The sequence below is a fragment of the Myotis daubentonii genome, chromosome 11 (genome assembly GCF_963259705.1).
Source record: "Myotis daubentonii chromosome 11, mMyoDau2.1, whole genome shotgun sequence".
Lineage (NCBI taxonomy): Eukaryota > Metazoa > Chordata > Mammalia > Chiroptera > Vespertilionidae > Myotis > Myotis daubentonii.
In genome coordinates this window covers 68,403,319-68,425,933 of record NC_081850.1, presented here as the reverse complement: position 1 = coordinate 68,425,933, position 22,615 = coordinate 68,403,319, and the positions used below count along the sequence as shown (strand labels likewise).

At 44.7% G+C, this 22,615-nt stretch overlaps 1 protein-coding gene across 1 annotated transcript in view; it reads right to left on the bottom strand.

Annotated features, from left to right (window-relative positions):
- BRINP1 (BMP/retinoic acid inducible neural specific 1) overlaps window positions 1-22,615 on the bottom strand; it is a 150,232-nt gene that overhangs the window by 85,478 nt on the left and 42,139 nt on the right. Inside the window, exon 2 of the mRNA XM_059657831.1 lies at window positions 21,985-22,252. Within this exon, the coding sequence (XP_059513814.1) occupies window positions 21,985-22,202 (218 nt within the window). The 5' untranslated portion in view covers window positions 22,203-22,252. The remainder of the gene's footprint in view (window positions 1-21,984; window positions 22,253-22,615) is intronic.

Sequence of the window (22,615 nt, the reverse complement as noted above, 5' to 3'; positions counted from 1 at the left end):
AGTGTCACCATCAGGATCATTTTTGACAAAGAGCATCACACCGAATGCAAGCCTACTACACATGGGGAATATAAAAAATAAAGTGTACAGTCTTTGCATAGATGAAATTTTGATGTGGCTGGGTGGGCAAGATAATTAACAATACAAGGTCTGATTCTAAATGTCAAAGAGGGCGTTTTGGTATTTTGAAAGATCAGAGACAGTCCACTTGCATAAGAGGCTACCCAAGAGGACAGGGGGAGCTCGATAGGCAGGCCATACTAGCCTGTGTTTGTCATTCATACATGAAGAATTTTGATCAAGTCATCTAACCACTCTTATCTCAGTTGATTCAATGGAAAAGAAGTACTAGAGAGACATTAAATTCTTTTCTAGGGCTAAGGATTCTTCAACGTTCTTCAAACACTTGAATTGCACTAACATGGTTGGCTGCATCCCCCCGCCCCCCCCCCACCCCCCCCAAAAAAAGCCAAATTGTCCGGTTGATTTCACCTTAAAGAAATCAGAGGCAGAGAGAAATTTGAGACAGGAGAGGGAAAAACCCACCTAACAGAGCTCATCTGATTTATCTCTCCTCTCTGGGGACCCAATCTTAGATTATTCGAAATTCTGTTTACAGGGTACAGAGCACTTTAGTTTTCCATCATTCACACATGGTGCTTTAAGCTCTCCCCTTTGAGAGTGTTCATTCGCAAGAGGAACCTGCTTCCAAGGAACAGTTCTTGAATAACATCCTTCACATATCATTGCAAGATGAAATGTCCTCATTATCCCTGCTCCGAGATGGTTCGCATTTTTAACTTTTATTCCACATACTCTTCTGGGAGTAGACAGCTCTAGGTTTGAATCCTAGCTCTCCTCATTATTTTCTGTGTTACCTGTGATAAGTTGATTAACCTCTCTGAACCGTAAACACCTCATCAGTAGAAATGTTATCTCTGTGGTAGAGTAGTTATGATTATTTGACTGGTGATATATATCAGAACACTGAGCCTGCTACACCGGACTTGTTGCCTGAAAATCACAGAAACAGACCTATAAATAAGGTAATATAAATAACCGAGGGAAGCAAAAATCTCCAAGGCTTTCAGGGCCATGGAAGTGGTGCTCAAATGCATAGAAACTTTCCACACTCTCTGAGTGGTAAAGTCTGATCACTAGCCACATCTGAAGGGAACAGCTGTAACAGGGTTCCTGCCCATTGTTAAGATGCACAAATAATGACAAAAACTTACCAGACTTACCAATCAAAAACGACAATCAAAGGATATGTGGATTTTTCATCATTCCCTTTAAAAACTCACTATGAGCCAAGCAAAAACACGTCCTGTCTTTGGGTCAAGGTCTACATATTACATTGCAGAACCGGAACAGTTGCGTGGGGGGTTTGTTAAATGTCTGGTCTATTTGCATGCAAGGACTTCTTCCCACCATCCTTCTTTCTTCTCATCTCATCTGAAGAGATTCATTCAAGGAAAACAAATGACTTCAACCTCTAAGTAGCTTTCTATTAATAATCCACTGTGAATGATGTTGTCAGTATGTGACTCCTGGTCGGCGCTTTACACTCTATAGTTTTCCCCTGCTGGTAGATTTACCTACAGTGACCCTTAAACTCCTAAATCAGGAATTTGCAGTAAAAGTCTCTGTGGACAGTCATCAAGCAAAGTCTCCTCCAGATTAGAATGAGAAAAACAAGATAGGCTTTAAAATAAACACAACCACAACTATTCAAAGATAATGGAAAGTACGCCAAAGCAGACAAAAGCCATCTTAAAGTTTATTCTTAAAAAAACTGAAACTTGGAAAGTTAAAAATTTCAAGTCTATGGTTTTCTGGCCTGAGGGTGCTCCTCAGCCCCAAGGCAAAAGTGCTGGAAATCTGCAACAGAGAACAGAGGTCAGGAATGGGAGAGCAGGGTGAAACGGTAAGGGAGAGTCTTGGCAGCAACAACTGCTAAAGGTGTGAGGACCAAAATCTGCCCAAATCATTTGCTGATGGCTAAAGGACACATGTGGAGAAGAGACCCTTGGGGACCTGGTGAGAGAGATGGCAGAGCACAGCAAAGAATCTCCCCATTAGTCGCAGAACTGCGCAGGGAAAGATCTGTCCATTTGCTGCTTTTTAATACTAAGTGCATACTCTATACATGCACACTTTAAGTGGCAAAGTTTGAATCCTCAAGGGCTTGAAGTTTCAGAAGACAAAACCAAAGCTAGGCAGAACAGCTGGAAATTAAATGTAGAGAGAGGCCTTAGAAACAAGAAAGCCGAAGAAAGAGGGCTCCTCCAAACTGAATTATAACCTCGCCCCAAATGTTTGGCTGACCACAAAACTGCAAGGTACAGAGAAGACTTGTGGGGGCCAAGCTGACAAAGCGGTAGCTGGAACTCATAAAAGCGAAGTAGCAATATTGTGCCTGCACGCCATAGCTGAGACAGATTTTGCAGCAATAAGTTCAGACAAGTTAACAACATACAAGAACAATGACAAACATCCAGAAAAATACAACATGATCCAAAGGTACTGCATCATGTTATTGCAATGTCTAGTTTTCCACCAAAAATGACTATGCTTGCAAAGAAAAAAGAAATGTAATCCATGAAACAGGGGAGGGGGAGGGAGGAGACAATAGAAACAAATTTCAAATAAACCCTGAAGTTGGACTTATCAGACAAAGACCTCAAAGCAGCAACTATAAATATAAGACATATGTATAAATATAAGACATATGCTTAAAAGATTAAAGGAAATAAGAAAACAATGAATAAACAGGGAAACACAAGAGGTAAGTGGAAACTATGGGTAAAAATGGAAATTCTATAGATGAAAAGAACAGTAATTAAAAGCACACACTTTTAAAAGTTCACAATGTAGACTTAACAGAATAACTGAGATGACAGAAAGGAGTATAGTTGAAAGGAGATCATTAAAAAGTGTATAATCCAATGAACGAGAGAAAAAAGATTGAAGAAAAGGAACTGCAGCTGAGTCCTGTCTGTAAACAAGTACTCCAAGACACATGTGATTCAAGTACCAAAGAGAAAGGAGAGAACAGAGGAGAAAAATATCTAACAAAATAATAGCTGAAACCTCCCCAAACTTGTTTAAAAACATTAGCTTACATGAAGCAGATAAAGCTCAAGCAGGATAGAAACAAAGGTGTCAATAAAACCCCTACAGCTAGCATCATATTTAGTAGTGAAAGAATAGATGCTTTCCTTCCCAAATCAGTAACAAGGCAGGAATTTACACTATCAACACGTCTAGTCAACATTTTACCAGAGGTTGTTACCCGTGCAATAAGGAAAGACAAAGAAATAAAAGACATACAAATTATAAAGGAAGCAGCAAAACTCTTCACAGATGGTGTAGAAAATCCTAAGGAGTCTACAAAAAAAGCTACGAAAATACTTAGTAAAAATGGTAAGGTTGGAGAATACAATATATCACATTCAATTATATTTCTATATACTAGAAATGAAAATATTAAAATAAAAGTTAGAATTTCATTTACAGTACCATTACAAATATGAATATGCTTAATAAAGCATGTACAAGACTTACACACTAGTGACTGTAAAATATTACTGAATAAAATTAAATATCTAAATAAATGAAGCAATAAACAACGTTCATGGATCAGAAGACTTGCTGTTAAGATGCCAGTTCTCTGCAAATTTATAGATGCAACAAAATCCCAATGAAATTTTCAGCCAGTAATCAAGAAAGTGTAGCCTGGCCGGCATGGTTCAGTGGTTGAGCGTCGACCTTTGGACCAGGAAGTCACAATTTGATTCCCGGTCAGGGCACATGCTCAGGTTGTGGGCTCCCTTCCCAGTGTGTGGTGTGCAGGAGGCAGCCAATCAATGATTCTCTCCCATCATTGATGGTTCTCTCTGTGTGTCCCTCTTCCTTCCTCTCTGAAATCAATAAAATTAATTAATTAATTAATTAATTAATCAATAAAAATTAAAAGAAAAACAACAAACTTCTCACCCAGAAGACTGCCTTCCAGTGACCACTACCAATTCTCTCCCAGACCTGGCCGGGGAGGAGCTCTTTGATCCCAGGGCAGGCTCTGGGGATGTAAGGTCACCAGCGTCCAGCACATAGTAGACATTGGTCCAGTGTCGGGCTACTTTCTCTGGTTCTCTTTGAGAAAAAAGATTGAAGAAAACGAACTGCACCTCAGAGGCCTGTCTATACACGAGGCTTCCAAGTTACTCCTGAAAATCCAGCACCCACTGACAAGGGGATGAGGAAGGTGAGACATCTGAAGGTGTCTTTCACATGGCCTTGTCTCCCAGCAGTAGGTGGGTGGTGCTTGGTAAAAGAATAAGTTCAAAAAAAAAAGAAGAAGAGAATTATAGCGTAGACTGAAATAGAACGGCATAAGAGGCACGGCTATGCATTCCATGTCTTCTGTGCCCCATCATCAGGAGACCCTAACTGTGGTGAGTTGGTTGTTTGGAATGATACCACTTCAAGCTGCTCATTTTAAGAAAACAACCTTAGAAAAATGCTCTGTTCTCAGATTCAGGGGATGATACTTGCTGCAAGTTAATTTTCTGAAATCTTTGAGAAGCCAAGGGACCCACAGAACCATACCAGGTAAGAACTGCATATGCCTCATTCCTCCTCCTTTTGAATATCACCTCTGAATCCTTATGCATGTACAAGGTGGAGCACTGCATCTTAATAATAGTTATTAATAACCGTAACTATTAACGATAGTTGCTATTATTTTTAAAAGGAGGTTGGGCTGAAGCTGTTAGAGAGTGAGAATGCTGTTGTCCGCAGGAAATGCAACACATTCTACATTTCTCTTTTGCTGACAAGCATCCGGGCCCGGGGGGCCAGTGCTTTTTGTAAACCAAAAAAATACTGAGCTCATTATGTTGAAGCACACGTTATCCTTTCGTCGGTCTCTCTGTCTGGGTCAACTGTCCTCCCATATTCACTCTGCACATCTAACAGCCCTCTCCAATATTACAGCTGCCATTCATTTTGTTACCCTAGAGTGATATTCTGAAATCAGGCCAGTCAAGTGCAATCATTAGGCACCAAATGATTGCTTCTGTCTGAGCAGTGGAAGGAATCTAAAGTGAGTGCTAGGTGCCTGTAAGCAAGAACAACAGGGCCCATATTGACACTAAGGTGCAGGGCTCACCAAGCATATTCCCTTCCATGTTCCCTGCCTCACGACTCTACAAGGAGGTAAACATGGTAAGTTTCTATTTAAGGCGAAGGAAAGGGAGGCTCAGTGGGGATGGATCATTATTCAAAGATCTAATTTAGAAAGACAAAAAAACGTGAATGCAAATCTTTTGCTGCACACTGAGATCACCTCCACCCCATCCTCTTCCTTCACTTCTTTCTTGTGTTCAATAACCAACTTCAAGGTATTCTTTCATGTTAATTCAATGCTTCAGCACTTAATTTTCACACTGTGCCTTAACCCCAAGTGCCTAATGTCCAATACCCTCAGCCCCTCATCCTCCATCTCAATGATTGATCTTCACCCCACCCTCTTCCAACCTCCTTCTTCTTTCCATGGTTATGCCTAGAATGCGTCATCACCAAAGCCCCTGCCCAACTCTGACATCTTGTATTAAAACATTCCAGTCTCTGTTGTCTATCACAACACCTGCTCCCTACCTCTTCAAGACCTCTAGGCCCATGAAAATCCCCTTTCCCTTTATCTACTATCTACTGCCTTCGACCCAATGATCCATCTCTACATTCACTTTTGGCCAATTCTTTTAGCTCCTTTACCCATTGTCCTTCCATCTCCTTGACAAACCGAAGCCCGGTTTGAACCACTTCCACCACCCATTCCCTTTTCTTAAAGTTTCAGTTCTTATAGAGAACAATCTCCTAGAGCTGTTAAAAAGTGGTGGCCACCAACATTATCAAAGTCCTCACTGCTTCCTGGTGATCCTCTTACAGTCCCTTAATCAGACCCCTCTATGATTCTGCAGACTAACTATTTCAAAGTTTCTCCACACACTGCCAACCTTATTTGCACTCCCAGTACCCCCTCCTCTGTGATTGACCTCACAACCCACTTCACAAAGAGAACAAGCATCGGAAGTCCCTTCAAACCCTGAGTAAAATCAATAGACTTATCTGCACCCGCACCTCTTTCCCCCCTTTCTTCTTGTGTCGTTGGAAAGGTGCCCCTCCTTTTACCGCCATCCGTGTGCTCTTATCCTTTCCCTCCCTGCCTCTTGAGAAAGTGCTTCTTCAATAATAACCCTACTCTGCCCCCCAGCATCTCTTCCTCTCTTAATGGTCTCTTCCCTCTTAGAAACCGAAGAAAAGCAACAAAAAGAAACCCTCTTTATTTCAAGTCTCTGCTCCCTTTCATAGCTATGCTTCTTTTCTAAGGAAATGTCTACTCTCTTGCTTCTCACATACTCTTCAACCCACTGCAATCTGACTTCTGCCCCTAATGTTCCATTTAAACAGCTCTTGCCAAGGTCAAGATTTAAGTATAAAAGATTACTTTCAGTTCTAATCTTATGTGATATATCAGAAACCATGGCTCTGATTACCTACACCTTCCTTCTTAAACATTCATTTATTTGAGCTTCCAGGGCACCCAATGTCCCTGATTTTCCTCCTTTACCGCTGGCCATTCCTCAACGCGGCAGAGCTTGTCTCTGCGCATGCTAAATAGGCTCCTCCATGAGTGAGCACATCCCCAGGGGAGATAGATCTGCAAGTACCACTGCCAACCGGATGGCTCTCAATACCGTCATTTTTTATCCAAGCTCTCTCTTTGGAGGGTCAGAACCATTTATAAAACAACTGCCTACCAAGTCTTTATTTGGATGTTCCAGGTAGTTTAAACTCAACATTTCCAAAGATGACTCATCTTCAAACATTCACAACCCCCAAAAGTCTCTGTTTGCCTTCCAGGGCTCCTAGCTTGATGGAACGTACCACCACCCACCTGGCTGACCAAGTTAAAGAAATGTCCCCCTCTTCTTCCTATGTGACCAAATGCAAGGATTTGTCACTTAAGGTGCAATCTTGCCAAGTCCCCCACTTTCCGAATCTTCCCTCCCTTTCCACCTTCAGGCTCAAATACGGAGTCTTCCTTCTCCTTAAAGTATCTCCAGCTATAATTTCATTTATGTAACAATTTTGAAATGATGACATTATAGACATGAGGAACAAATTGGTGGCTGTCAGGATTGGGGATGGTAGGGGAGAATGGGGGGGTGTCACCATAGAGGGACAGCAGAAAGAAGATCTCTGTGGTGATGGAACCATCTGTATCTTCACTGGGGTGGTGATTACATGGATCTACATGTGGTAAGTGCCACAGAACCACGCACACACATTGCACCCATGTCAATCTTCTGGTTTTGCTACTGTGCTACAGTTATGTGACCTGTAACCCTTGGGATAAACTGGGTGAAGGGTAAATAGGACCTCTGTGTACTATGTTTGCAACTTCTTGCCAATCTCAACTATTTCAAAATAAAACATTTAAAAATATTTGTTTATTTATTTTTAGAGAGAGAGAAGAAACATCAATGTGAGAGTGAAACATCTATCAGCTGCCTCCTACACGCCCCCTCTTGGGGATAGAATTCACAACCCGGGCATGTGCCCAGACCTGGAATCAAATCGGCAACCCTTCGGTGCATGGGACAATGCCCAACCAACTGAGCCACACCGGCCAGGGCTCAAAATAAAAAATTTAAAAAAAAAATCTCAAATCCCCATGGAAGCCACTTTAGTCTAAGACACTCCTCCTCCTTGCCTGGGTCACTGCTATAGCCCTCTATTTCCTGCCACACACTTTGCACCCTCGCCCAACTTTCCCCCATCAGTCCCCTTCTCTCCTGTGTAGCAGGAGTGATCTTCCCAAGAGGACAACCTGAATCTGCTCTGTCTAAGGGCAAAAGCCTCCAGCAAGCTCCCTATTGTCCTGGGGCCCTGGTTCCCACATTGTGTGCTGACACCATAGCACATGACAGGGCACAGAGGACCATTGTAATGCTCAAGGGAAATGAGCTATACTTGACATTTATTGGGCATCCTCAAACCTACTAACTTGAGGTCTTTCACAGTTTCAATATTAAAACACTCTGGAATCTTTCCATGATGGCATATTTTTCTGAAGCTGGGTTTCAGATAGTTGGTACAATTACCAAGTACTTCAGAAAAATTAACGAGGGACAGGAAATGAGGGTGGCAGTATCCAACTGCACAATTTGAGAAGTAGTAACTGTGGTTATTTGTGGATAAAATAAAAACATTGTTTTTCTCTAGATTTGCATGTATTACTTGTCAAATAGCCACTAAACTTACTGGGACATAAACACTTCATTAAGTTGTTTGGACCTAACTACTTAATAAGCAGAATTATTAGTATTTCTCTGGCCTAGGGGACCCATAACAAAATCACTGAGACATTAAGAGGGCATCCTGAAATGAGCAAGTGTGGGAGCCACCATCTGAGGATAAAGCTCAAAGTCTTTTATACAACAGACATAGGGCTCCATCACAGCCTAACTCCTGACTTCTCTGGCCAGCAGCGAACATTTTCTCTGCCTATCACTCATGTCTGTACCTTTCTGAAACACCACCTGAGAAAACACACACACACACACACACACACACACACACACACACACACACACACACCAATACCTTCCTTCACCTAACTCCTACTATTCAGATCTCAACTTTAAAACAAATCAAACAGCCCTAGCTTGTTTGGCTCAGTGGATAGAGTGTCAGCCTGCAGACTGGAGGGTCCTGGGTTTGTTGCTGGTCAAAGGCACATGCCTGGGTTGGGGGCTCGATCCCCAGTAGGGGGCATGTGGGAGGCAGCCAAGCAATGATTCTCTGTCATCATTGATGTTTCTCTCTCTCCCTTGTCCTCTCTGAAATCAATAAAAATATATTTAAAAAAATAAAAAAACAAATCTTCTTGAAGGCCTTCCTTAATCTTGCAGGGCCCACTCCAGTGCCCTTTTCTGTGCTATGACCAGACCTCCTCATGCGGGACAGCAATCCACTGCTCATGGCCGCCCCTTCCTGGCTTCTTATGGTCCTCCTGGAGGGCACAGCTCAGTAATGCCTTCGTGTCATCAGAGGCTAACGTAGTCCCTGCACGTGGTAGGGACTCAACACATACTTGCTGAATTCATGCCCAGACCATCCCCAACCATTTGGCAGTGCCCAGACATCCCTATCCTTTGCATTCACCCCCTTTCTTCTCACACAAACCGCACTCCCCCATCACTGCGCTATCACCCGGGTGTCACGCCACAGTCACAGAGAGGCTGTCGCAAGTGCTCAGGATGAAGGCTGCACCTTGCTGCCTGCTCTGAACAACACGCCTGTGATTTGAGCAGAAGCAGCGTTCCCCCCGCCGCCCACACACCCGATCCTGCAATGCGGGTGATTGCTGCGAAGGTGCCTGGTGAAGAGCCATCCCTGAGGGACAGTGTCTCCTAAGCATTAGACATCAAAGACACCCTGGCGGGCTGCAGGCAGCGGGAACTGGAGATGAGATGTCGCAGACTGCTCCCCTCACCTGGGCTGATTAATAAATGAGACGCTTGCAAATCATGGACGTGTGCTGTTTACATGAGTCAACCCAAGCTACCAGCTTAAGGACACAGTGCCAGTGTGGAGGCCTCTGGATTCCTGCTCCACGTGCCCCAGGGCATCAGAACCCTTCCTTTCTCCATCTTCCTCCCAACAACAGTCTAAGAAGGGAGCAACACTGGCTCCACAGGGCACCTAAGCTACAGAGCACACAAGCTTCCCGCCTGTTGGAGTCTCCTAAGCATTTGCAGTCTTGTGGCTGAATGTCCAGGGGTTGGTGCTGTAGACAGCAGTCCTCCAGCCCTTTCTCCGTGCCGAATGCCTTCACAGGCTGTCTGCTTAGATCTTCACTACTATCTTGGAATGTCTCCCCATTTTGCAGATGAAGAAACTGAGGCTCAAAAAGTGTAAGCAGCATGCCTAGGATCGCATGAGTGGGAAGTAGCAGAGCCGGGACTCAAACCAAGGTCGACCTGAGCCTAAAGAACGGCTCTTCATCACTAAGCTACAGCGACTGTTTCAGGATTCACACAAGCTTAACTGCTAACTTGCGGCTGTAAGTTTCCATCAAGGTTTGCAGGGGCAAGTCAGGGGTAGGTAAAGAGTGGAATCCAAGGCCTTCCTCCAAGCCAGTCTGGGAATCCACTGCTAATGAGACCCAGTAATTCTTATGCCCAGAAAGAAGGCCTTGAGAGAGAAAGAAATTGCCTAGAGACAGAAGCTTGGGCATTCTGGCTCCTTTCATGAGAGATACAAAAGTATCCAGCTGGGTTAGAACGCTACATAAAATAAGGCATCCAGCCACGGGGTGCCCAGGATGGAACTGGGGCAGGTAAGCCCGGATGCGGCTGAGGAAGCGAGCTGCCTGACAGGCAGACCAAGCAGCTCTGCTGGTGGCCCTGAGTGGTACCTGGGAGTTAATGAACTCCATCTTTGCTGTTGCAGCACTCCCTTTCTCTCCCTTAAATCACTGCCACGGGCTTCTAACCCCTCTCTGACTCCCACCCATGCATTCCTCAGGCTGCAGCCAGAGTGGTGTCTCCAAATGCCTGTCAGACCATACCTGTCTCACATTTCAGACCCTTGGTTGATTTCCATTGCCCAAGTGAGAGAAGACTCAGGTTCTAACCTGCTTACCCTGGCCCATGGCACACTCTGCTAGCCGAACATGGGACAGTTTTCCTCTGAGCCAAAACGTGACCACAGTGGCTGGCATGACTCAGTGGTTGAGTGTTGACTTATGAATCAGGAGGTCATGGTTCAGTTCCTGGTCAGGGCACATGCCTGGGTTGCAGGCTAGATCCCTGATTGGGGGTGGGGGTGGGGGAGGGAGTGTAGGAGGCTGCCAATCAATGATTGTCTCTCATCATTGATGTTTCTATCTCTCTCTCCCTTCTTCTCTGAAATCAATTAAAAAAAATTTTTTTTTTTAAAAAAGAGAAAAATGTGACCGCAACATAGATACAGTGTTTTTCAAATGGTATGGCCCAGCCCATTAGTGGAGGCTGAAGTCTATTTGGTTAGTGCACACCTGCATTTTTTAAAATAAATGAATCAGAAAGGAATAGATTAGGTTAGAATGGAATAGAATATGAAATATTGAGATTCATCACAGGTAGTAAGTTATGATTTTTTTCATGAATTTTCATTTCACATATCTCTAGGTATATTGAGTGCCAATGTTAAAATGCATTTTTTTGTTGTTGCATGAGTTAGGGTCAAGAAATGGAAAAGCAAAACAAACAAAAACGCTGCTCTAAATAGCTGCGTGGTAATACTCTGACAATGAACCAGTTTGAAGGTTGGTTACAATCAATTTGCCACCCCACATTCTCCTGCCCCCTTGCCTTTGCAGGTGCTGCCCCACCTGCCAGGATTGCTTTTCTCCACACAGCCTTCCTAGGAAATGGAATCCTCCCTGAAGCCTGGGTTCAACACTCTCTCCTCCAGGATGCCTTCCTAGCTTTGCCTTTCCTCCCAGCAGTCCCTGCCTGCAGATTCCACTGCTGGAGGAAATGCCCTTCCCCCACCCAAACACAGCATCCAGGGCACCGCCCAGCCAGGCAGCTCAGCAGGAGGCACTGTGCTTAGTTGTGTTTCAGGCAGTTTTCCTCAAGAAAACTACCCAGAGTCCCTGGAGGGCAGGGGTCAAGGTTTTCCTCTTCCTTTCCCCGGGAAACAGGGCAGAGTCTGGGTAGCAGGAGTCTGCAGCTCAGCAAACGTTTTTCAAGTGAATGAGAATGTAATAGGTACTCAGATCCTGGATCCAGTCCCTCTTTTCTTTAACCGAGATTTGCAACATAGTGTCCTAAGCCCCAAAGGTTTGTCTCCATCCTCCTCCTAATTTCCCAGGTCACATGGCGGCCATATTTGAGGTCAGTCAGTCCATGTGAGGGCGGCGTGCAAGCTGGTCTATTTTCAGATGCTGCTCTTGACTAAAGCTGGACAACAGCAACCCAGCATGTGCTCTGACCAGGACCTGAACCTGTGACCTCTTGGCTAGTGGGTCAACATTCAACCACTGAGCCCCAGAGGCCTGGCCTCGGCTGGTTTTTTAGCATTACTCAGGCAATGCGTATCTGAAACATCCTACGAAGTCTGAACTTCTTATTTCCTATGGAATTTGCAGTCAAAGGGGAAACCCGCCAGCCCTCCGGATCTCTGGAAGGAAGGGCAACTTTTATCTGGGGTGGAAAAACACTTTCCCTTACGTGCTCCCGCTCTGCAGCAGGAAGCAAAACTCGACTCCCCTTCCTCAATGCCTGGGCCACCCCAACTGAGGCCACGTCTGAAAATATAGGGCACCTCTTCTCCTTCGGTCCTGCAGCCAGACTCGCTGGGAACCCGGCCTTACGCTGGTGCCTGTATTTCAACCCTTCCAACTCAAACTCATGACCAGAATCAAAGACCATTTATTCTAATATCCTTCCCACCACCCTGTTTTCCTTTTTGTCCCAAAACACTTGCCCTGGAGAAAGGTTTCTCAACCTCTACACGACGGCCACAGCGAGCCAGAGTGTTGGCTGCAGGGGGCTGGCCGGCACGGCAGGGTGGCTCGCAGTGTCCCTGGTCCCTGGCCTCAGCCTCCTAGACGCCACCACCCAAACTGTCCGCGGACATTTCCAAATACCCCCTCTCCCCCAGGAAGAGAAATGACCCCTGATTGACAAGCATTGCCCTAGGTCAGAGGTTCTCCTGTCTGTCCTAGACCCATGACATCCAAACACATGACAAAGGACCCAGGCACTGGTGTTTTCTCAGAGCTTGGCAGGTGATTCTAATGTGGAGCCACTTCTTTGCTTCTCTGACTCCTCAATCTTGGCCTCTGCTGAAGTTCCTATCCCTGCACCACAGGGTGGAATGCCAAACTTAGAAATAAGAGTGCAAAAACTGAGGCAATGTAAAGGGAGAGGAAGGAAAGAGAAGGCGATTACGGTGAGAGGAAAACTGAAGCTACCGATTCCATTCCTTCTCATTATAAACCAGGAGGTAGATTGAGTCCAAAGTGCTCAAAAGAAAAGCTCAGCAGGGAGGGTGGCCTCCTAGGCCAGGTGCCAGCTTCCCAAGCTGCAGAGATGGTCCTTTAAGAGCGCTTTGACATGGGCTGGCATCCAAAGAGACTGCATTCGAGCTGCCAATGCCAGGGAGTGCCAGTGACTCCTCAAACCTGCTCTCCAAACTCCAATCATTCCCAGAAAAAGAGGTGGTTGTTCAGTCAAAGAGGTCTAGTCAAAAATTATTAAACTAGAGGCCCAATGCAAGAAATTCGTGCAAGGGGCTTGGCCCTCACAGCCCCAGCTGCCTCAGACCTCGCAGCCCTGGCTTCCTCCGGAAGGTTGTCTGGACGGTCGTCCTGCTGTTCGGCCATTCGATTTGCATATTATGCTTTTATTATTATAGATATTCTAGGAGTGAGCCGTTTCTCCAACAAATAGATTTATGTCACTTGGGAGGCAACAGAGCATAGTTAACCATGCAGACTCTGGAATCTGCTTGTCTGTGAATTAGCCCTTTCCTGGGACAAGCTATGCAAATGGAGATGACAACAATACCTAAGGCACAGGATTATCGTGAGGATCAATCAATTGGAAAAATTTTTATAGACTGTGTCCATGCTAAGCACTTGGGAGGCTTTCCATTTAGCAACCAACTTATCATTATCATTACTGTTATTATTTATTTGACTGTTGGATCATTTTTCCTCCAGAAAACATCTTTCAAAATCACATTAGAGATCCATATAACGTGCTTTAAGAAGTGCTCGTGTAGACTAGTTTTATTTTTTTTTTTTTTTTTTTTTTTTTTTTTTTTTTTTATATTTAATTAAGTCTTTATTGTTCAGATTATTACATTTGTTCCTCTTTTTTTCCCCCCCATAACTCCCCTCCTCCCAGTTCCCGCCCCACCCTCCGCCCTCACTCCCCACCCACTGTCCTCATCCATAGGTGCACGATTTTTGTCCAGTCTCTTCCCACATCTCCCACACCCCTTTCCCCCCCAAGAATAGTCAGTCCATTCCCTTTCTATGTCCCTGATTCTATTATAATCAACAGTTCATTCTGTTCATCAGATTATTTATTCACTTGATTCTTAGATTCACTTGTTGATAGATGCATATTTGTTGTTCATAATTTGTATCTTTACCTTTTTCTTCCTCTTCCTCTTCTTAAAGGGTACCTTTCAGCATTTCATATAATCCTGGTTTGGTGGTGATGAACTCCTTTAGCTTTTCCTTATCTGTGAAGCTCTTTATCTGACCTTCAATTCTGAATGATAGCTTTGCTGGATAAAGTAATCTTGGTTGTAGGTTCTTGGTATTCATCACTTTGAATATTTCTTGCCACTCCCTTCTGGCCTGCAAAGTTTCTGTTGAGAAATCAGCTGACAGTCGTATGGGTATTCCCTTGTAGGTAACTGAGTTTCTTTCTCTTGCTGTTTTTAAGATTCTCTCTTTCTCTTTTGCTCTTGGCATTTTAATTATGATGTGTCTTGGTGTGGTCCTCTTTGGATTCCTTTTGTTTGGGGTTCTCCGCGCTTCTTGGACCTGTAAGTCCATTTCTTTCACCAGGTGGGGGAAGTTTTCTGTCATTATTTCTTCAAATAGGTTTTCAATATCTTGCTCTCTCTCATCTTCTGGCACCCCTATAATTCTGATGTTGGTACGCTTGAAGCTGTCCCAGAGGCTCCTTACACTATCCTCGCATTTTTGGATTCTTTTTTCATTTTGCTTTTCCGGTTGGATGTTTTTTGCTTCCTCGCATTTCAAATCATTGACTTGATTCTTGCGCTCCTCTGGTCTGCTGTCAGGAGTCTGTATAATATTCGTTATTTCAGTCCGTGTATGCTTAATTTCTAGTTGGTTCCCCAATATAAGATCGAGGGTCTTATTAGTTTTCGTGTAGAGCTCATTAAGTTTATCAGCAGCTTCTAAACAGTTCTTGAGAGACCTTAAAAGTGTGGTTCTGAACTCTATTTCTTCCATTGACAATTTTGTCCTGTTTCTTTGTCTCCGCATTTTGTTATGCTTCCTTGGTGCACCCCCTAGTGGTCTTTGTTCGCAGTCTTATAGTGAAATCTTGATTGTTGTAGCTAATTCCAGGGAGGGTTTGACCTCCAGGCCAAGTGGCTATGAGAATCAGCTGTGTCAGTAGTGAGAGAACTTCTGTCCTCTAGGGAGGTGCTAATCTAGCCTTTGCCTGAGGCTATCTGGTAAATGCCTCTGTGCAGGGCTTGGGCGGGGCAGGGTCGCACAGGATCAACAGGGTGGGCCGGAGAGAGCAGTTATGGCGGCTCTCAGTCCTGTCCCCAGGGGCTCTGCCTCTCTGAGTCCCAGCACCCGCTGCAAAGCTGGGAGAGAAAGCTGTACTCGCTCTGACCGAAGCCAGACAGTCCCGTTTCTCCCGTTTGAGTCTGGGTCCCTAAAGACTCGCCCGGATCTGGAGCTCAGAGTCTGCGACTCCCTCCCGATTGAAAACGCCAACCGCGCCCTCCGCCGCCAGCCTGCTCCGCGCACTCCGCACCTCAGAACTTGACCTCAGCACTGCGCCTCCTCTGAGTGTCCGTGTGCGTTTCTCTTTCCTCCTAGTTGTAGGACTTCCACTCAGCCAGCGTTCCTGTGGTTCTGGGTGGTGTCCCTTCCGTTTTTTGGTTTCACCTTTGAAGTAGTTGTTCAAAGCAGCAAACTCCGGCGTTAACCTATGCCGCCATCTTGGTTCTCCCGTGTAGACTAGTTTTAGCCTCATGAATAGAAATACAACCTTTGCACCATGTGATACTTAGATTCCATCTGGAATCCACAGGTTGGTGGTTTCCTTTCAAGTTCAACCACAAGCATCCTGAGGGGTGCTGGGATGGACTTCTCTCTCACCACCACCTGTCTGTTAGCCCCTCAAAGGCAGAGACCTGTCTACCCTGTGATCATCATCTCTCCTGCGCATAGCATCCAGCCTGTGTACTTGAAGGATTTCTGGGTAAGGACCATATCTCATGTATCGCAATAGAACCATCCACCCAGCCCCAGCCTCATTCATTTAGTAGCTTCACCACAAAACCTACTGAGATATTTTTTGTGAAACACATAAAGGCACCACCAGGAGAGCCGACTAAAACGGAGACTTACGCAACTCTGAAATACGTGCAAGAAAGTTAGGCGATCAGACTTGATGTGCCAAGATTTGGTTTATACTCAAGTTTTAGGTACTTATTTAAGGCTCAAAGAAGGGTGTACCCTAAGCCACAAACCTTGCTCTGCAACCCACATGGAAAACCACTCGATACAAAACCACCTCTATGGCACAGTGACTGCCATTATCAAGCCCTCCCCTCTGCCCTGGCTCTCCAGAACCAAAGCCTCCAGAGGTACCACAGTACCCCCCAGGAAACCCACCTCTGAAATAATTGCTAAATCTACAGCAACTAATGATCTCAAAGTCAGGGTAAGTAATCAAACCAATAAAACACAACAAGGCAGTGGGAACACAGGAAACACCTTTGGACCAAGCTGACTTTTACATTCACCTGCGTAACAAAGAAATAATTTCTAGCAATGAATGCAATCAGTTCTCCCACGTGGAGAACTCCTGCAAAATTCCAAGCTCAGTATGCTTGGTAGCTAAGGTATTTCTCACCACAACCACACATTTATCAGTGTCTTCATTTTACAGATGAGAAAACTGAGTCTCTGAGGAGTGGCTTATGGCTTCGTTTTTTCCTCTACCCTCCAGTATGTGTGTGTGTGTGTGTGTGTGTGTGCGCCTGTGTGTGTGTCTGTGCTTTAGTGTTTTCTATTGCTCAACTCTTTACCTTCAATCATAGCACAGCTTACAACGTATGATTTGTGTTCTAAAGCAATGGATGTATGAATGACTTCTGAATGGTGAATGAATGAATTTGCCCAGGTTGACAAAGCCAGAAAGCGGCTCCAAACTAAACAACACCGGAGTCTCCAGAGCCCAAGTCCAGGGTCTTCTCTGCTACCCCATGTTCTGTTTTCAATTGGCAATATTTCACAGAATCATAGAAGTTCAGACCTGGATCTGGAAACCACCTTAAGTAACAATCCCATTGTACAGATGAGGAAACGGAGGCACAAAAAAGTTCCATTACTTGGCTGAAATCATACATCAGGGAGGTGAGTGACCAGGGCCAGTGCCGGGTTCCCTGAGCCCACATCAGTGTTACTGCCACTGCACCCTGGCAGAAGCCAGCAGAAAACGCGCCCAGCCTCCACATGCCAACTCAGGCTTGTGCGTGACAGAGCGTGTGCCTCGTGCACCCAAATCACTGCTTGTGCACACATTACTGCTCAGTTTGTGAAGCGACACGAGAGAGGGCTTCAGCTGAGATTTAATCTGCAAGGTTCTCAGCGTTGCCAGTGGCACTGTCCCCCCACCAGGACTCTCTGAGCTGAAATCGGCCTCTGTGTGCATATATATGAGGAGGGAGATGGCCTTAAGCCACTTAAATAAGGAGGGGAGACTTCAGTGTCTTTCGGAAGCTTTTAGCTCAGGGCTCTAGCCTGGATTCAGGGCGGGGGAAACTGGCCAGAGCTTGAGCTTGAGGTCTAGAGCATTTCCATGGGGCTTGCTCGGTAGCATGTGACAATATGGCACATTCTGTTAGGAAAGCCTGCCTTTCCTGATGCAGATGCCCAGTTTCTACTGTGCTACATGCATGTTAGCACACAGGAAGCACGGGAAGTCACCGGGGGCCATGCTTTAGTGTTTCAACAAAGCGGCATGCCATGGGGAGGAAGTGGTGACTGACAGCCACCCAATGAGCATGCACTAGTTGGCTTTTGCTCTGGTCTGAACCCGGTTTGCAGAGACACATAGGTCTCTGGATCCCTATCTGCATGTCCATGTGTGGATTATGACAGAAGCCCCACCAAATCTCTGCACATAACAGGTTCCAGATCAATGTGGATGGTATTACTGTTGTCCCAGCTATGCCTACCCTGCTCTTGCTTCTTTGTAGCACTGTGTGTGCGTGTGTGTGTGTGTGTGTGTGTGTGTGTGTGTTTAATTAATGTTAGTTTCTCCTCTGAGCAGGGACCATGTTTGTTTCACTCATCATTGTATCTGCCCCAAAACAGCACTGGGCCTGTCGTTGGTGCTTAGTAATTATTTGAGGATTAAATAAAGGAAGGAAGAAATAACTAGATGACCAGGGGCCCGACTTCTGGGGTGAACTCCATCATTTAATTAACCATGTGACCTTGGCGAAAGCTTATACTTGATTTTAGAGCTAGAAAGGAGCTTAGAAATCAGCATGTTGAGGGGTTGCACACTTTGTTTTAGCGGCGGAATCCGAAGGAAAGCACGCGTACAGCCTGCACACAGAAGCAGAAGCAGCAAACCTCTCACAGAGGGGCTGGGGAAGGCCTGGGAGCCTGCCTGCCGGCCTCCTGCCCTTTGCCTGTCTTCTCACACTACACTGGCTCCTATGACTTTTTAAAAAATGTTTTTATTGATTTCTGAGAGGAAGGAAGAGGAAGAGAGACCTAACATCAATGATGAGAGAGAATCACTGATCGGCGACCACCCGCACGCCTCACACCGGGAACCGAGCCACAGCCACAGGCATGTGTCCTGACCAGGAATCGAACCTTCTGGTTCATAGGTTGATGCTCAGCCACTGAGCCACGCCAGCCAGGCTCCTCTGACTTCTTTATTAACCCTCAGGATTTCAAAGGGTATTGGTGGAAAACACTGACCTACATCACACCGATCCTTTAATGGGTAAGAACAGGGGGATCCCGGAACAGAGGGAACTTGCTTGATGTCGCTAGCCCAGTGTCTGCAGAGTGGGAATGAGTACCCAGAGGTCCTGACCCCCAACCTCATTAGCAACCGCTCACTTCTCAGCATCTCTAAAACTACCGCCGAAATGTTGACAAAATGATTGTGAGAAAAAATGTTTGGAAGAGGAGTGGGTGACAGAAGGACTGTGTTTGGTCCCCAGTTCCACCTGTCACCAGATAGATGGGCTACAGCAGCAATTTCCACAGGTGGGCCACAGCACCCTAGTGTGCCACAAGAATTTGTAAAACATGCAATACCTGACTATTTAGCCAGAGGCCCTGACCACTTTTCCCTTAGATTGTCAAGTAAAAAAATGAGAGCATCCAGCACAACAGCTGTTTAATGAGAATGAGTCAAAATCATACCCTTTTTTGTCAGATCAGCAAAAAAAAAAATACATTTTTTGGTGTGCCGCACAATTTTCGTAATTAGTTTATGTGTGCCATGGGATGAAAAAGGTTGAAAATCTCTGGGCTAGAGCAATGCATTCTGCTTCCCCAAGTCCTGGGTTTCCTATGTGTAAAATGCCAAGACACTGCTCATCTCACAGAAGATGGTGTGAGAATTGATTGACCTCCCAGTAAAAGATTGCTGCTATTGAACATTTGGGAGCTGTGGTTCTACTGAGGATGCCGGTTTAAGTCTAGGTTATTTCAACAGCAATCGCAAACACAGATTCATCACCTCAATAGCCTGATAGCTCCCTTGTGACCATCACCTGTCAATCATGACCAACTTGTCCCTACTGGCTAGCACAGGGCCAGGCACACCATAGTTGCTAAGAAACATTTGTAAACAATGAATGGATGCCTTCAGTTCTAGCATATTTATTCATATGGATGAACCTATCCTCAGATTTTGTTTCCAGTTCAGGCCCCAACTTTTCTCAGCTACATAATTTTATTCAAGTCAATCACCTCCTGATCTTTAAAATGGAAATCTGAGCCCCAGTTATCCCAACTCTAAACTGTCCTCAGGAGGCTCACATGGAAGAGAAAGACACAGATAAAATCAAGGCGTCAATATTATCTGACAAATCACAAATAACTGGGGCTTTACTACTTCTTCTCTTCCAACATTTCAAGCCAATGTCTTTCCCAATACCAGGGATTTCAGATATTGAAGCATTTGGTTGAGTAATCAATGAACACCCTTATTTAGTTTATGCATATTCACTGAAAGCAATAGTTGTATTGTGTCAGAAACTATTTTAAGAATCTAAACATGAAATTAAGTAGATAACTATTGTTCTGGGGTGATTTAGAAATAGTTCTCCTAAGGAATAGTTTATATTCAATAACTGTATTTTTTTGAATCAGTAATTATTTTTTGAGGTTCTGATATTCTTTTGTTTTGAAAGAAGATGCACCACGTTTCTTATCCTTGTTTCTTTTCATGCACATCCATTATTAATTTTCCTTTGTGACCCTGCTTTTCATCATGCCCAGAGTACCTCTCCCCAATAACTCAGATTCTCTACAGCTCCTCAAGGCTCACAGAAAGTTCATCTGTGAACTTGTACGAATGGAACCAATGCAAGACCCCAGTCATTAATGGGCCAACTTTCAAACTAGAATTTGAATATTCATCATAAAAGCAGAAGTATTGGCAGCTGGTAGAAATTTCATGAATAACCTATTTTTAGCCCATAATGTCACAAAATGTGCAAAGGAGACATGAGTATTTTCATATCAAGTATATAGAAGATATAAGACCTGAAACCATGCTTTCCCAGCTGCAGGCCAAGATTAAAGCCTTTGCTATGCTTCCTGGATGTCTTATCCTAACTGGCCCAGAAATATTAGAGATTTGTCCTTTTTCCTCGACCTTTAAGATAAAAATCACACCTCTAGAGACTTTATGCATTCTCTAATTCACTTACGTCCACAACATTTATTATGTGCATATGATACAAGGCAGAACAAAAGTGACTCTGGGCATCTAGAAATGAAATTTTACATCCTATATAATAAAAACCTAATATGCAAATCGACTGAGTGGTGGAATGGCCAGTTGCTATGACACACACTGACCACCAGGGGGCAGATGCTCAATGCAGGAGCTGCCCCCTGGTGGTCAGTGTGCTCAGCCAGAAGTCAGGCTCACGGCTGGAGAGCTCAGCAGCGGTGGCAGGAGCCTCTCCCACCTCAGAGGCAGTGCTAAGAACCCCTAGGGGGATCCGGGCCTAAGCCAGCAGGCAGACATCCCCTGAGGGATCTCGGACTGTGAGAGGGCACAGGCAGGGCTGAGGGATACCCCCACCCCCCAGTGCACGAATGTCATGCACCAGGCCTCTAGTATATATATGCACCCTGCCCTCAAAGAGTTTCCAGTTAGGTAAGAAAGAAATATTCACTCTACTAGTAATTGCAAATGGTTTAAAACTTAAGAGGTATAAGTGTAGAAAAGTATAGAAATACCAAAGAGAGGGTGATCAAGTCGAATGAAAAGACTCTGAGATGGTTTTAAGCAGAAAAGAATTTGGGATAAGTCCTTATTGTATGAGTAGGATTCCAAGAGGCCAAGAACCAGTTCAGATCTGCTCAAGAAAAGGTGGTTCACTGAGTGTCCTCTCTTATGTCCAAATGTGTGCATGTGTTTGGGTAGGTTATTGGATGCATTGACAGCATTTGCAAAACAACGCTACCAACACCTGATGTGGTTGACTAAAAATATTTGACCATTTCCAATGTGACTTAACACAAGTTATTTCACCTCGATGAAGCTCAGTCACCTCATCTATAAAGTAGAGAAAACAGAACCTATCTCTGATGGTTTATAAGGTTTATAAAATACAGTATATATCATGCCCAGAGCACAGTAAGTATTCAATAAATGTTAACTCTTTGTTATTCTCATTGTCATTGCTAATCTCTTGTGCAAAGTGAAAAAGAAAGAAAGAAAGAAAGAAAGAAAGAAAGAAAGAAAGAAAGAAAGAAAGAAAGAAAGAAAGAAGGAAGGAAGGAAGGAAGTGGCTGACAGCCTGCTGAAGGGTTCCTTAGCCCAGACATTCCCCCTTACAGTAAGGCCCGTGCTAATGGCTGACCCCGGAAACTTTCTATGAATGAAAGAAAGGCAAGGACCAGCTTAGCCCCGAGCTTACCTGTATATTTTATATCTGGTTGTAAATCCTTGACGGTGTCTTTCCACAAAGGATAGGTAGCTCCTGGAGTGGTGGAAAGGCCCCCTGTCTGAAATGAGCCAATCAAATTCCTTGGAGACATGTTGGTCTGTCCCAGCTGGTTCCTGGTGGGAGGGCTGCACTGAGATACGGCCCCATATAAACAGGAAGTAGAGGAGCTCAACAAACCTCCAGTTCATGCTTTTCTGCCGGCCTTTTTCCTCTCATTCTTGCTCCATTCTGTGGAGTCCTGTGGAGAAAGGAGGAGAGAGGGAGGGAGGAAGGGTGGGAGAGAGAAACAGGGAGAGGGGGGGAGGGAGAGAGAGAAGAAAGACAAAGGAGAAAATGGTATTAACACATTTTCTTAATACTATCCTGCATCAGTACAGTGCTTTAAGGTTTACAGAAAGACAAAGGAGAAAATGGTATTAACACATTTTCTTAATACTATCCTGCATCAGTACAGTGCTTTAAGGTTTACAAAATTCAGTACAGTGTCTGGTTAAGAGCACCATCACGTTCCTGCTTGGCTGGTCACATGCTGTATGAACATGTAAATGCTTAACTTCTTAGCAATGCAGTTTCCTCATCTGCAGAACATAGGATGAGCTTA